Genomic DNA, 12,892 nt, shown 5'->3' with positions numbered 1-12,892 from the left:
CATGTGCGATAAATACGTAAAAATAAGTACATGATACCAAACATGTTGTTTTGAAATGATTTAATGTAAGGCCTCTAAATCAATATTAGAGTTTATTACCTAAAATATTAATATTCTTTTTCTGAGTTAACTGTTTAAGGCATTCTTAGAATATTAATACTCTTTATCGGAGTTAACTATTTGACGCATTATTCCAGTCAGCTATGATGTATTTTGAAAAATGTATTCTAGTTGCCATTGTATATGTGCATGTGTTGTGTTGTTTGAATGTAATATATTATACCTTGTTTTTTGGAGAGGGCTTGCAACGGCTTTATCTGTTGCCAAATACAATTTAATTTATTTGAATAAAGTATATGACGGGGCGCTGTACTCATACATCCCGTGATTGTGTCATTGTTCTATGATCATTTTTGTACTCTTGTATTTCATTTTGGTTAATTTGCTTTTTCTATTTGTCGTTTTGTATTTCTTTTGTCCCATATGACGTGCTTCTGTACTTATATATATACAATATAAGGTCAATGAAAGAAAAATATATAATAAACTTTTTTGTATGAGGCTGAGAAACTGGGGAAGGGCGAGGTTCCACAGTTTTGCGCCGAGTACAAAAACGTTTATATTTTTATGACATTGACCAAATATTGTTTTTTACTGCAACTTAAACAAATACATTGATAGCTTTTTAAATAGTAACACAAATGTCAAACTTATTTTCATCCCTTAATGAACCCCTGATTGTGGAGAAAGTGTTCCATGATGAAATTGACATTATACAAAATATAGCTATGTTACTATATTTAGAAAATAAACACAACTAATTGCAGTATAAATCACGTCATTGTGTTATTGTGCCCTTGTAAATGTTGTCTATACATATTTTTAATTGCTCTATATCTATAGTGATTAAAATACAAATAATTCTTATATGATTTGCATATCTAAAAATACTTGAACTGGATTGGTCAGTTAGAATTTTTCTCTTGGTTTACACTTCGATAAACCATGTTTCCAAAACTAATTTCGTAATCTATTCAAAAGCGATACACATGTTTGCAGGGATCCCGGGATTTTCAGAGAAGTGATAAATTAAAAAAACAAATGCATAACAGTTGTTTCTCTTTTAATGCAAAACACGACGTCATATGGTAACTATAGTAGCCTTTACACAACAAAATGTTAATTAAAAATCGTGAATATCGTTCACACATTATTATCAATATGATGGCATTTTATGCAACTGTCATACAAGTGACAGGCTTAAACACCAGTTTTAATCCACCATTTTTACATAAGAAAATGCCTGTACCAAGTTAGAATTATGACAGTAGTTGTCCATTCATTTAATGTGTTTAAGCTTTTGATTTTGCCATTTTATTAGGGACTGTTCGTTTTGAATTTTCCTCGAAGTTTAGTATTTTTGTGAATTTACTTCGCGGAAAGAATAGCAGAATGGTTCTGTTGCTCAAATAACACCCGTCGTTTTGCTAACAATCCCTGAAAACACGTCCACAATTCACTTTTAGTTATAGTCACAAATGGAGAAATGGAGTGCTCTGTTGAGTGACAAACAGTTCAGCACCAAAGACACTGACTCAATGATATTAATATAAACTCAAAATAAGTACACGTGTTTTCAGAAGAAATAATCACCATCTACGTTCGATAGCAAATTAAATGCAAAAGCTAGAGTTTTAAATAAGAATGACTTGTATTATTTGAATTGCACTACCACAGAATAGCTGGTTAATGAGAGGAATTTTAGATCGGACAGAAACAGTAACTTAATCCAGAGAGCATGATTTTCATTTCAAAATCGCTTGTCTCATCCTGGACTCGAATCTGGGATATTTAAGTTACTTTGCAGCGCGTTGACTGACTGAGCTAAAGAAAATATGTCTGGTAACGCGCTGCATTGTAACACATTGATCCCTGGGTACATTTGGCGCCCAACTCATGTGTTTCATTTGCATATACCTAACCCAAGTCAAAGGGTAAAATCCTTCATTTTAAATTACCGTCTTTGAAGTTATGTTGACTTGTGTCTTCCAAATATGATAGAAAAACTCGGATTGACTGTGCATATGGTATGTCAAATATTACGAACTTTCAATCAACTGACTGGTATTTCATCCATTTGTAAAATAGGATAAAGGCTGGTGACATTTTGACTGGCCAAACATAACGTTTTTGATTCCATGTATTTTTTTAAAGTTAAAAAATAAACAATAACCCAATGGTCGAGACTTATATACATTTTGTACACGTAACAAACGCTAAGGGTTACATTTGATTTTCCACAGGGTACTTAACATTTTATTTCTAAAAGAGAAAAAAACAACTAGAAAACAAGGAAAAGTAGTTCCTGTTACCAAAGATTCATGTATTTTATCACAGTAACTAAAACGTTTTTTGTGAAAAAATACTATTATGAATGGTTCTTTAGTAAAGTACAATGAAAATATCTTCTATCATTAAACATTAAAATATTTGTTTAACTACATGGTAAAGCTTTATAATAAAAAGAATCTAACCCCTAATCATACAACAAAAATCCACATTAGTGATACAAAATGTCCGAATAACATAATTTTTAATCAGAAGCTATTGATCAACAAATTTCTTAATAGGAACAAAAAAGGTATGAAATAAATAATCTACACTAAACATAAAAGGAAATCAAAGTTTTTGTTGGGGTGTATTGATATTTGTGTGTGAATGATGTGCTAACATAAAAGTAATTTTAACTTTCTATCATTTTATTTCCCCAGCAATGAATTTATTGCAATGGTCGTATCATCATTGTCGTCTCCTTCAATGAGTAGTGGTAGCCTTTCCATGATTTCCAATTCACACCGTCAGCATATGATGTATGGTTCCCAGCATGGTAAAGTCCATTCAAGTTAGATGCATGACAGCCTCCGTACCACCATCCGGCTTTATGATTTACAGCACAATTTCCACCATGAGAGTCATTATCTTGATCTTTCGTACTAAACTTCCTGTTACTATGATACCTAAGGGAGTCTCCTATAAATTTAGTGAAAATTGAATAATTCATAAAATTTATATGAACAGTAAACATCAACTTTTTACAAAAATAACATATATTTTAATTCTAATTAACGCATGATACAAAATTGATATTTATCAGTGAATTTAATTTTTAGTATCAACAAGATGCTGTCAAAGTGACTTTTTTTAAACTATATTTTTATGTCATGACATTTTTCAATATAACAAGTACCATAATCAACAATATCGAACTTGATCTCCATTTTATTTTGTTATCAGTAACAACATATTAAAAATTTGGAAAGCTTAGTATTGGTTAAACAGTTCATGAGTTACAACACGGACACGACTGGAAACACAATTTTTCAATCTTTCAAGAACCATTTCTCCTAAACGGTGAAACTGAAAGTCGCCAATATTGAGCTTGACCCCATTGTGTTATCAGTAACACTACATATTGCAATTTGAAATAGTTTCGGTTGAACGATTAACAGTTAAATTCATGGACACTGTTTGGCATCCGCCCATCGCCTACGTTTTTGAATAATTGCATTAAAAAACTTTCATCAAGCAAGTATTGACTACTTGTACATGCACTTGTTTCAGAATAAATATTCCTATATACCTTAGGACATTTTTTGTCTAAGACAAGTGCCTAAGACTACGTGTTTATGAAGTGAAATGCACATAACATTGTTTCCGGTCGACATACATTAAAGGATAAATGACTTCGAGAAAGAGAGAAAGGCGTATATGAAGAAAAGTTAAAAAAATATTTTTGGTAATTTCTGTCGTTACATTGATTTCCTATATCAAAACATATTTATTTATCCATACAGTTTGTATATTTCTAAGGTATTCAAATTATCATATGGGAATATACCGAATAGATATACAATATGGAAAATAAAGCTGAATAGAATAAATTTCAATATTTACAATTATAAAGGAAAAATATATATAAATATTGCTCACCGACATTTCCAGTAAAATAAGATGCCGAAAATGTCATCTTAAATTTAGAAGCTTCATTGTCCACACGAAAGTCGCTATATCTAGCATATCCATTTTCATTTTCAAAAGTCTTCATTCTTATCAAGAGTTCATATTTTGCCTGGGATGTCAAGATATGGAGTTTGGCATTACCTGAAGTAGAGTTTCAAATTTATGGAAAGTATAGTTTAGGTAAGGTTTATCGATATAAAATATAAATGTGATAGCATTTTGATATTAATTGTCTTTGACAATAATTTAGTTTATATGTCATGCATCTGCATGTACGTAAACCTGGGATAAAACTTCCAGAGGCGGAGTTTACCATGGTATTTTTTTTCTCTTTTTAAATTTTTCTCTTCCAAACTTTAGTTTCGATGGTACCCGATGAAGGTTATTCCGGACAAACGTGTCATAAGTCCAAAAATCAGTATCATAAGTTTTCCAAATATTCAATGTATGTTCTGCGGAAGTATAAACAGGATAAGTACCTACCGAGCCAATGTTCACCCTGAAGAGTCCCGAATCCCTCTTTATAATCTCGCCAGCCTCTGAAAAAGTATTCTTCACCATTAAGTCTGCGTTGGAACACCTGGACAGTCAAATAATAAGAAAAACTGTTCATATCTTTTTTTGTCACTCTAAGGAAAATGTCAAATCAGATATTGTACATAATAAGATTTATATTAATCTAATAAGAAACAAATACTTTAATAAAATTAAAACAAATACTAAAAACAAAAGGATTTAAAAAATAAAATAATACTCACTGTCCAACCTCCGTCCACATTTTCCGAATCCATATCACAGTACACATTAAAGCCACTCTGTCCTGATCCTTCAGGGTATATCTTATACACACCACTTCCACGTTTGATATCAATGTCACCACAATCTAAAGGGCGATTATCTGAAATATTATGAATTATTAATCGGCGTATACCGTAAAATAGCTTTACATTGTTAGGTTTGCATTTATAGCAAACTAAAACACTAAAAAACAGAAAAATAACAACTAAAAATAGAAGAGACTGCTATGTTTATAACGAATACCATAACAACAGCAGTGACGCTAGCAAGATTGGACCATCTGAATTTACCAGAGCCAATCAACAACATCATTTACACCAATACAGTATACCTTCAAATATGTACAACCAGAACAGACAACTACAAATAAAGTTCTTTCTCCAATTTATAGTTGTTTTGTGGGACTCACTTTCTATACTTTAACAAACAAATGTAAATAAATGGGCACCAGACTTTTAAAAAAATCGATTCCAAAAAGTCTGCAGACAAACAGAAATTGGCATTAGTTGAGACCATAAATAAGAGGCAACAGTTTAGATATAAATAAAAGAAGATTTGGTATGTTTTCAAATGAGACAACTCTCCAAAAGAGACCAAATGATACAGAAATTAACAACTCTGAACTATAGATAACCGTACGACTTTCAACTATTAGTAAAACCTATACCGCATAATCAGCTATAAGAAATCAATTCAAACGAGAAAATTAACGGTCTGATTTGTGTACAAAATAATGATTGTAGAAAAGACAGGAAAAGAGAAAAAGACTATAAATGTGTGAGTCATCCCGAAAGTCAAGAATAATTTTGTTTAGAAAATGGATTTTACACTTTTTAAAATTATCATGAAACTGAGGGAAAAAATTGAATTCGGATCCAAAATATGGTTTTCAAATGTTAACAAATCAATAGATATGACAATACTTTTAACAAAACAATGATTGGTACTTACTGTCAACCGCATATACGAGTATATCTAATATACTGAGGAATACTACACATGTCGAGGTAATAGCCATTTTGATGATGTTGATCTAGTTCCTTTGCTTATTATACAACACACTGAATCAGGAAAATACAAAGTTAAAATAACAAATTGCGAAGATTTAATGTAACGACGGAAAACATGTGATTAGTTTCCTTGTACCGGGAAACAATATTCGTATTTGTTTGTTTTTTTATTTTTTTCTGTCAGGTTTTTTTTTTTTTGCATATTCGTTGTGGTATCTTAGCGGTGACGTACATTTGGTTTCGTGTTTGCCCTTTACATGTAAATAGAACAAATCTGTCTCATTCTTTTTTGGCAAACTTGAATGATCGTATCTAAATTGATTGTTTTTATCAAGAATTCTCTATTTTGTTGACATTGATCCTCAGCTACCGTCTTCATCTTCGTTTAACTGCTGTTTAATGATGCTGAAATGAAGATCGAAATTTCAAGAAAAAAATATGTTTCTTGATTTTTTTTTAACATTTCTAGCCGTTATTGCCTGTTCAGCAGTGTCTTGTGCTTTACAGATAATTATGTTATTGTAGAAAGAAAGCATCTTGTATGTTTTCCCATTTTCTCCGGAGGTGACACACTCGCAGATTTTGATTTCGTTCCGAAATGAATTTTCTTTCTTAGTTTATTGCATTCAACCGACGACTTTTACTCGTTTTAATTTTTTCGTATTGAACACTCGCAGTTACTTTTATCTTTAGAAATCGAATAAAAATATAGGAAGAGCTCAACTTTCAGAATGTGTTTGGGGTGTAAGATTTTCTCTTTTTAGTGATTTTCAAAATAATTGATAAAATTTTACCCCTAGGATCTATTTTGGACATGTTGGCCATTTTAGTTGGCAGGCTGAATCATCGGACACATTATTAACTTAACGTGTAACGGATGGTTGTTGCCAAATTCGGTTCTATTTTGCAAAGTAGTTTAGAGAAGATTTTTGTAAAAGTTAATAGATGACGACGACGCGGGACGTCAAGTGATGAGATCAGCTCACTTGACAATTTGGATCAATGTAATAGAAATATTTAAAAATCACAAATATTTCAAATGTTATGCACAATTTAATATGCATAACTTGTGCTTTGTTGAATTTGATGAAATTGACGTTGCTCGGTATTTTACATCACGCAATTGCGTTATTGTGCTGTGGTAATTGTTTGTATTCTTTCGTTTTTGCATGTGTGGTTTGTCTATAGGTGTCTACATTCCATTTTGTCTTTTCTTTGTTTACATAGTTTTTTGTTTAAAATTGTAATTAAGATTATACCATAATGTTGACAACTGTACCCCAATTTTTACCATTATATTAAAAAGAAGATGTGGTATGATTGCCAATGACAACTGTCCACAAGAGACACCTATTATGTGTGTTTATTTTGCTCACACATTGTTGTCAATATAATGGAGTCTTATTGGACTGTCATATAAGTGAATAAAAAACAAAACGGACGACCTCTGAAGAGAGTTACCTGGAATATAATTCCGAAAGAACTCGAAACATTGTACACGTAACACGTAATCAATGTAAGGTCGGAAATGTGATCCATACTATAAACGGGTGGATATTTGGATCAATATACCTATAATTTATTTTGATCACACATTTTTGTCAATATAATGGAGTTTTATTGGACTTTCATATATTAAAGTGAACGGTTGAGCAACATATCAAACCAGGAATTATCCAATATTTTTCCATATGGAAATACCAAATAAGTGTTAAACTAATATTCACGGTTCATTGAATATGCATTATTTCCCTGTTTTAAATTATTTCGATTTCTAAATATAATGATTGTACACCATCAACAGATGTTCAATATAAAAAACAGTTCTATAGATATAAGTTTTGGGATCCAAAATGTTTGAACACTGTACATCAATTTTTTTTTATGTTTTTAATAAAGTATATTTCAACATTGCGCATAATGGTCAGATTTAATTAGTTTATGACTTATTTGTTTGATTGAATTCCAAATCATTATCGACACATTTTCTATGTTCCTATTTCATATTTTATTTCGACGATATACATTTATAGATCGTTTGTGCATGAGGAGTAATATCTGAAGTGCGTCTTTCTACTTTGTAGGCAAGTTAAAACACGAAATTTTAGAGTAGGTTTACTTTCTGTTTCCATTGACAGCATTCAAATATTACTAGTATTAAAAAACAAAACGCTACTCATATCCATACAGCAGGCCTTTTTACATCTGAGCATAGTTTTATGTGGACGTAGCACAAAAAAAATATTTGTTAACCTGTTACCATTTGATGGCTATTATTCGTTTAATTGTTTCTCTGTCCTATATTTTCTCCAATGTATCTGTTTATTTATTTTAACCCTGTCGTGTAATGTTGTCATTTTAATGTTAAAATTAACACTGACATTAAAGCGGGAGGTTTGGCATGCCACAAAACTAGGTGCAACCCACCATTTTTTCAAAAGTAAAAAAAGTGTAAAAGTGAAGAAGGTTTTCTGTAATGCTAATTCTTATCTTCTAGTTTCTAGGGAATATTATGTGTTGGTTTTGAGTGTACAACACGGGAGTTAATCCTCAAAAGGTGAATTATTGACGTCAATAAGAACCACCGCACCACAACAATAAAAACGTACATAGTGCAGCTTACATCATGATGATTAGTTACCAGAACAAAGAAACACAAAGGCACATTATATTAGCAGTTTCACGTTGTGCTCGCAACTTCAAATGCTAGCTCAGGGATACTTGATACTAAGAAAACGAAAATTAAAAAAAAAATAAATCCCCAGCTGTGAAAAGTAAAGTCACAAAAGTACTGAACCCCGAGGAAAATTCAAAACGAAAAGTCCTTAATCAAATGGCAAAATCAAAAGATAAAACACATCAAACGAATGGACAACAACTGTCATATTTCTGACTTGGTACAGGCATTTTCTGATGTAAAACATGGTGGATTGAATCTGGTTTTAAACCGATAAACCTCTCATTTGAATGACAGTCGCATTAAATTCCCTTATGTTGACAATACTGTGTGAAAAAAAGAACACAATAGGTACACATTTCACAAACAGGGGTACAACAGCAAAACGAACCCCACGGGGTGATCTCGGGTGCTCCGTAAAGGTAAGCAGATCCGGCTCCGCATGTGTCCTCCGTCGTAAAACACTTTAGGTTTCATAAAGTTCCCACTAGACAATGGAATTGATATCGACAGTAATTTAAATATGCTAGAATTCATTTAAATTTTTAGGACCATCATTAGAAAGTTACCATTTTCACGGAATTATATATGAAGCCTGATGCCCTTGTTGTAGAAATTCTTTAAAACGATTAGTAACACTGCTTAAAATATTAAAAACAAATGTTTGCAAATATTATAGCAAACCGGACACATGTGAAATATACACAATATAGGATGCAGCATGTCATGTTATAACCTATCAAGCCTTTAATATGTCGACTTCATCCAAGACTTAAGTATTTAAACATGCTGTCGTGAGTAGATATAAGAAGATGTGATATGAGTGTCAATGAGAAAACTCTCCATCTAAGCAACAATTTGTACAGTAAACCATTCAAGGTAAAAGTACGGCCTTTAACACGAACCCTTAGCTGAAACCGAACAGTATTCTTTAAAGGCCCAAAAATGAAGCATATTTGGATAATTGATGATAATCACAAAAATACTGAAATCCGAGGAAAATTCAAAACGGAAAGTCCCAAATCAAATGGCAAAATCAAAAGATAAAACACATCAAACGAATGCACATAACTGTCATATTCCTGACTTCTGGAGTAGGTGTCAATAAATGATAACAAAAGTATGTGTACACAAATTACCAAATTCATGATGATCATGTCAATATACAATCGCTTGTATATGATAAGGTTCAATTTTACAGATTGCTCTACATCAACAAGACCTATTCCGGATCTGGACTTGCATTTCTGCATGCAAATTATTGAGGTAACATGTATACTTAAGCATAACTGAGCATAACTGATCTTTCCTTTTCATTCACCCAAGACGCTTCGGCGAACATTTTCCTAGAACAAATTGTGTTAACATGTACCCAAAAACAACAGTTTTAACTTTTCCTTATTCTATTTAAAAACAATTGATTTAGTGCAATTGCCGTATCATCATTGTTGTCTCCTTCATTGAGTATTTGTAGCCTTTCCATGCAAGCCAATTCACCCCGTCAGCATAGGATGTATGATCTCCAGCATGGTAAAGTCCATTCAAGTTAGAAGCATGACACTGAGCGTACCACCAAGCGCCTTTATAATCTACAGCACAACTTCCTTCATTATAAACATCGTTATCCTGGTCTTTTGTACTAAATTTCATAGCATTATGAGAGTCTATAAGGGAGTCTCCTGTAAACAGAATTCAATGTACATTTAGATAAGATTCGTCTAAGCTTATCGGTCCTTAAAATAATATTATCATTGAATATTGTAATTAGATCTTTGAATATTGTTTTTATCGGTACTTATATTGATTTTGTTAACAATAAATTTAAACATTACGTAATATGTATTGCTCTACAGTTATTAACAATTACGGTTCTCCATTCTGTCGATACTTATATTATGGCATTGTACAATTTCATCTTTTCCTAGACTGTTTGTATAATTAACGTCTATACACTAAAATGTGAACTGATTGATCTTGTACCTTAGGCAAATCAATTTGCATTAGTTGTTATTGGCTTTGAACTAGCATACAGTAGCTGTGAGTGTTTTTGTTAGTTGTTTTGTGCTTTGTATCTGTCTAATGAGCCAAGTTCTTTTCAAATTTTTGTTATAGTGAGTTGGTTTCTGGTTGATAGTTGTCTCAATTGCAATCATAACAAATCTCCTTATTTCATATTAAACAGTTATCAAAGTGAATCCTTTAATAATTGTACAATTGTTCACTTTCAAAATTGGATAATACAGCAGGTTTGTGTTTTATATTCGAATTCTTTCTATAGAAAACACATAATCTCAGATACCAGTCTTTCGATTGGGAATGTATAGAATATTACCAGACACTGTTTTTTGGTTAATTTGATATCCTGTTGTGATTTGTGCTTATTTCTGAACAATTGAGCAATGAAACAAATAGAAATGGCCAACTAAAAAGATATGTATCAATGGGTTTGACATATAGTTTCATATGTTTTATAATTATAATAATGTGAATTTGTTCGCTGTGCGACAAAAACATGGCCCGTTTACACTTTACTTTAAATGGCAGTAACTATCAATCTGCCTTTTATACAATCGTTTGCCACCTTTCTGAATCATTCAATAAACAATAAGTATCCAATATACATTAAACCGTTTTAAATCAGTATACAAAACGTTATTTTCAGTAAACACTAGAAAACACAGGTCCATGACTTAACTAAAGTACCTACCTCTTATTTTTAACCCGGATTTTAGTATAAGTATTGTCATCTGATCATGTCGTTATACTGATATATTTTGATATTTTCTAAATTTTGTGTGAGTGTTAGATCGTGGGTTTTATTGCCTTCATCGTGTTTTCGCCGGCTATCAATTTGGACCTCGTTATTTTAGTTGTTAGTAGTTATTTTCCAAATTGCATAAAACGCTTGAAAAGAAATAATAGTATCTGGTTTTGTTTTGGGTTTTTTTTAGTCGAGGGGTCTGTCGCATTTGCATTTACCAACACATCTCCTTCTTCGTATTAATTGAAATTTTGCAACGTCATAAAAAAGAACATATTTGAACTTTGGTAAACTATAGAGCAATACGTAAAAATAAATATAAATCCCATTGTAACCATCACGTAGACAAATCTATGACTCACCTACATTTCCTGTAAATGTTGACAATTGTAATTTAAATTTGGAGGCCACATCACCCACTTTGAAGTCGCTATATCTAGCATATCCATTTTCATTTTCAAAAGTTTTCATTCTTATCAAGAGTTCATAATTTGCTTGGGATGTCAAAGTATGGAGCTTGTCATTACCTGAAAAAGTGTTAAATTTGTGTAGACATTTAATGTATTATATGATGCCAAAAAAACTCATCAAATATACCAGGCTTATAATCAGGGTACGCCTGATGCGTGTTTCGTCTACATAAGACTCGAATAAAAAAAGGTCGTTCAACTGTTTTTAAAAGAAAGGGGATTCAAGAAATGTATCAAATGAGATACTAGTACATCTAAGTTTCGAATTGGAACTTATATTTTATACATCTACTACATTCTACCCAAGTTATTCAATAATATCAGACTATTACATGGCATTGTTCATATCGCATGTATTATCAGCCCTAGGTTCAATATCCGCCCAAGAGCCGCATGGTTCGAGGACTGATATTGATAGAGGGCTGATAATGCATGATATATGAAAATTGAAATGTTATGATCGTTTTATCATATGCTTCAACAATGTAGAAAAATAACAGATTCATTAAAATGATCCTTTTACGTGGTTACAAAATAGAAGTTCAAAGATTGAAAAGTTCACTGACGTCGGACCCAAGATTTAGTACATTCAATGTGAAATCTTTCTATCATAAGCCTCAACAGAGAAGAAAAATATTTTAATATGGACGAATCGACAAAAGAAATAATTCAACAATATACATAATGAACACTATTTGGAAAAGTCAACTTTTTGAAAGAAACTTTCTAAATCATGTGTGAAACTTGCAAAAAATGCGTTTATTTAATATATTTTTTATTATTATTATTATCTATTTATTTACACAATATATTTTCCAGTATGCAAATAATTGTTTTGTAAAATTGAGAAAGGACCGAACGACAACAACCCGACCATAGAGCAGACAACAGCCAAAGGCCACTAAGGGGTCTTCAATTTAGCGAGAAACTCCCGCACCCGTAGGCGTCCTTCAGCTGACCCCTTACAAAATATGTATACTAGTACAGGGATAATGGACGTCATACTAAACTCCGAATTATACACAAGAAACTAAAAATTAAAAATCATACAAGACTAACAAAGGCCAGAGGCTCGTGACTTGGGTCAGGCTCAAAATTGCGGCGGGGTTAAACATGTTTATGAGATCTCAACCCTCTCCCTATACCTCTAGCCGTT

General features: G+C 32.0%; 1 protein-coding gene across 1 annotated transcript in view; it reads right to left on the bottom strand.

Annotated features, from left to right (window-relative positions):
* Positions 1-2,741: 2,741 nt before the first annotated feature.
* Positions 2,742-12,892, bottom strand: part of LOC143070978 (uncharacterized) — a 29,602-nt gene continuing 19,451 nt past the window's right edge. The window contains exons 5-10 of the mRNA XM_076245075.1: positions 11,629-11,793; positions 9,933-10,184; positions 4,779-4,918; positions 4,504-4,600; positions 3,991-4,161; positions 2,742-3,030 (exon numbers count right to left, since the gene is read on the bottom strand). Coding sequence (XP_076101190.1) covers positions 2,780-3,030; positions 3,991-4,161; positions 4,504-4,600; positions 4,779-4,918; positions 9,933-10,184; positions 11,629-11,793 — 1,076 coding nt within the window. The 3' untranslated portion in view covers positions 2,742-2,779. The remainder of the gene's footprint in view (positions 3,031-3,990; positions 4,162-4,503; positions 4,601-4,778; positions 4,919-9,932; positions 10,185-11,628; positions 11,794-12,892) is intronic.

The sequence above is a fragment of the Mytilus galloprovincialis genome, chromosome 4 (assembly GCF_965363235.1).
Source record: "Mytilus galloprovincialis chromosome 4, xbMytGall1.hap1.1, whole genome shotgun sequence".
Lineage (NCBI taxonomy): Eukaryota > Metazoa > Mollusca > Bivalvia > Mytilida > Mytilidae > Mytilus > Mytilus galloprovincialis.
The sequence above is the reverse complement of the archived record's forward strand: the minus strand, read 5'-3'. Positions and strand labels throughout refer to the sequence as shown.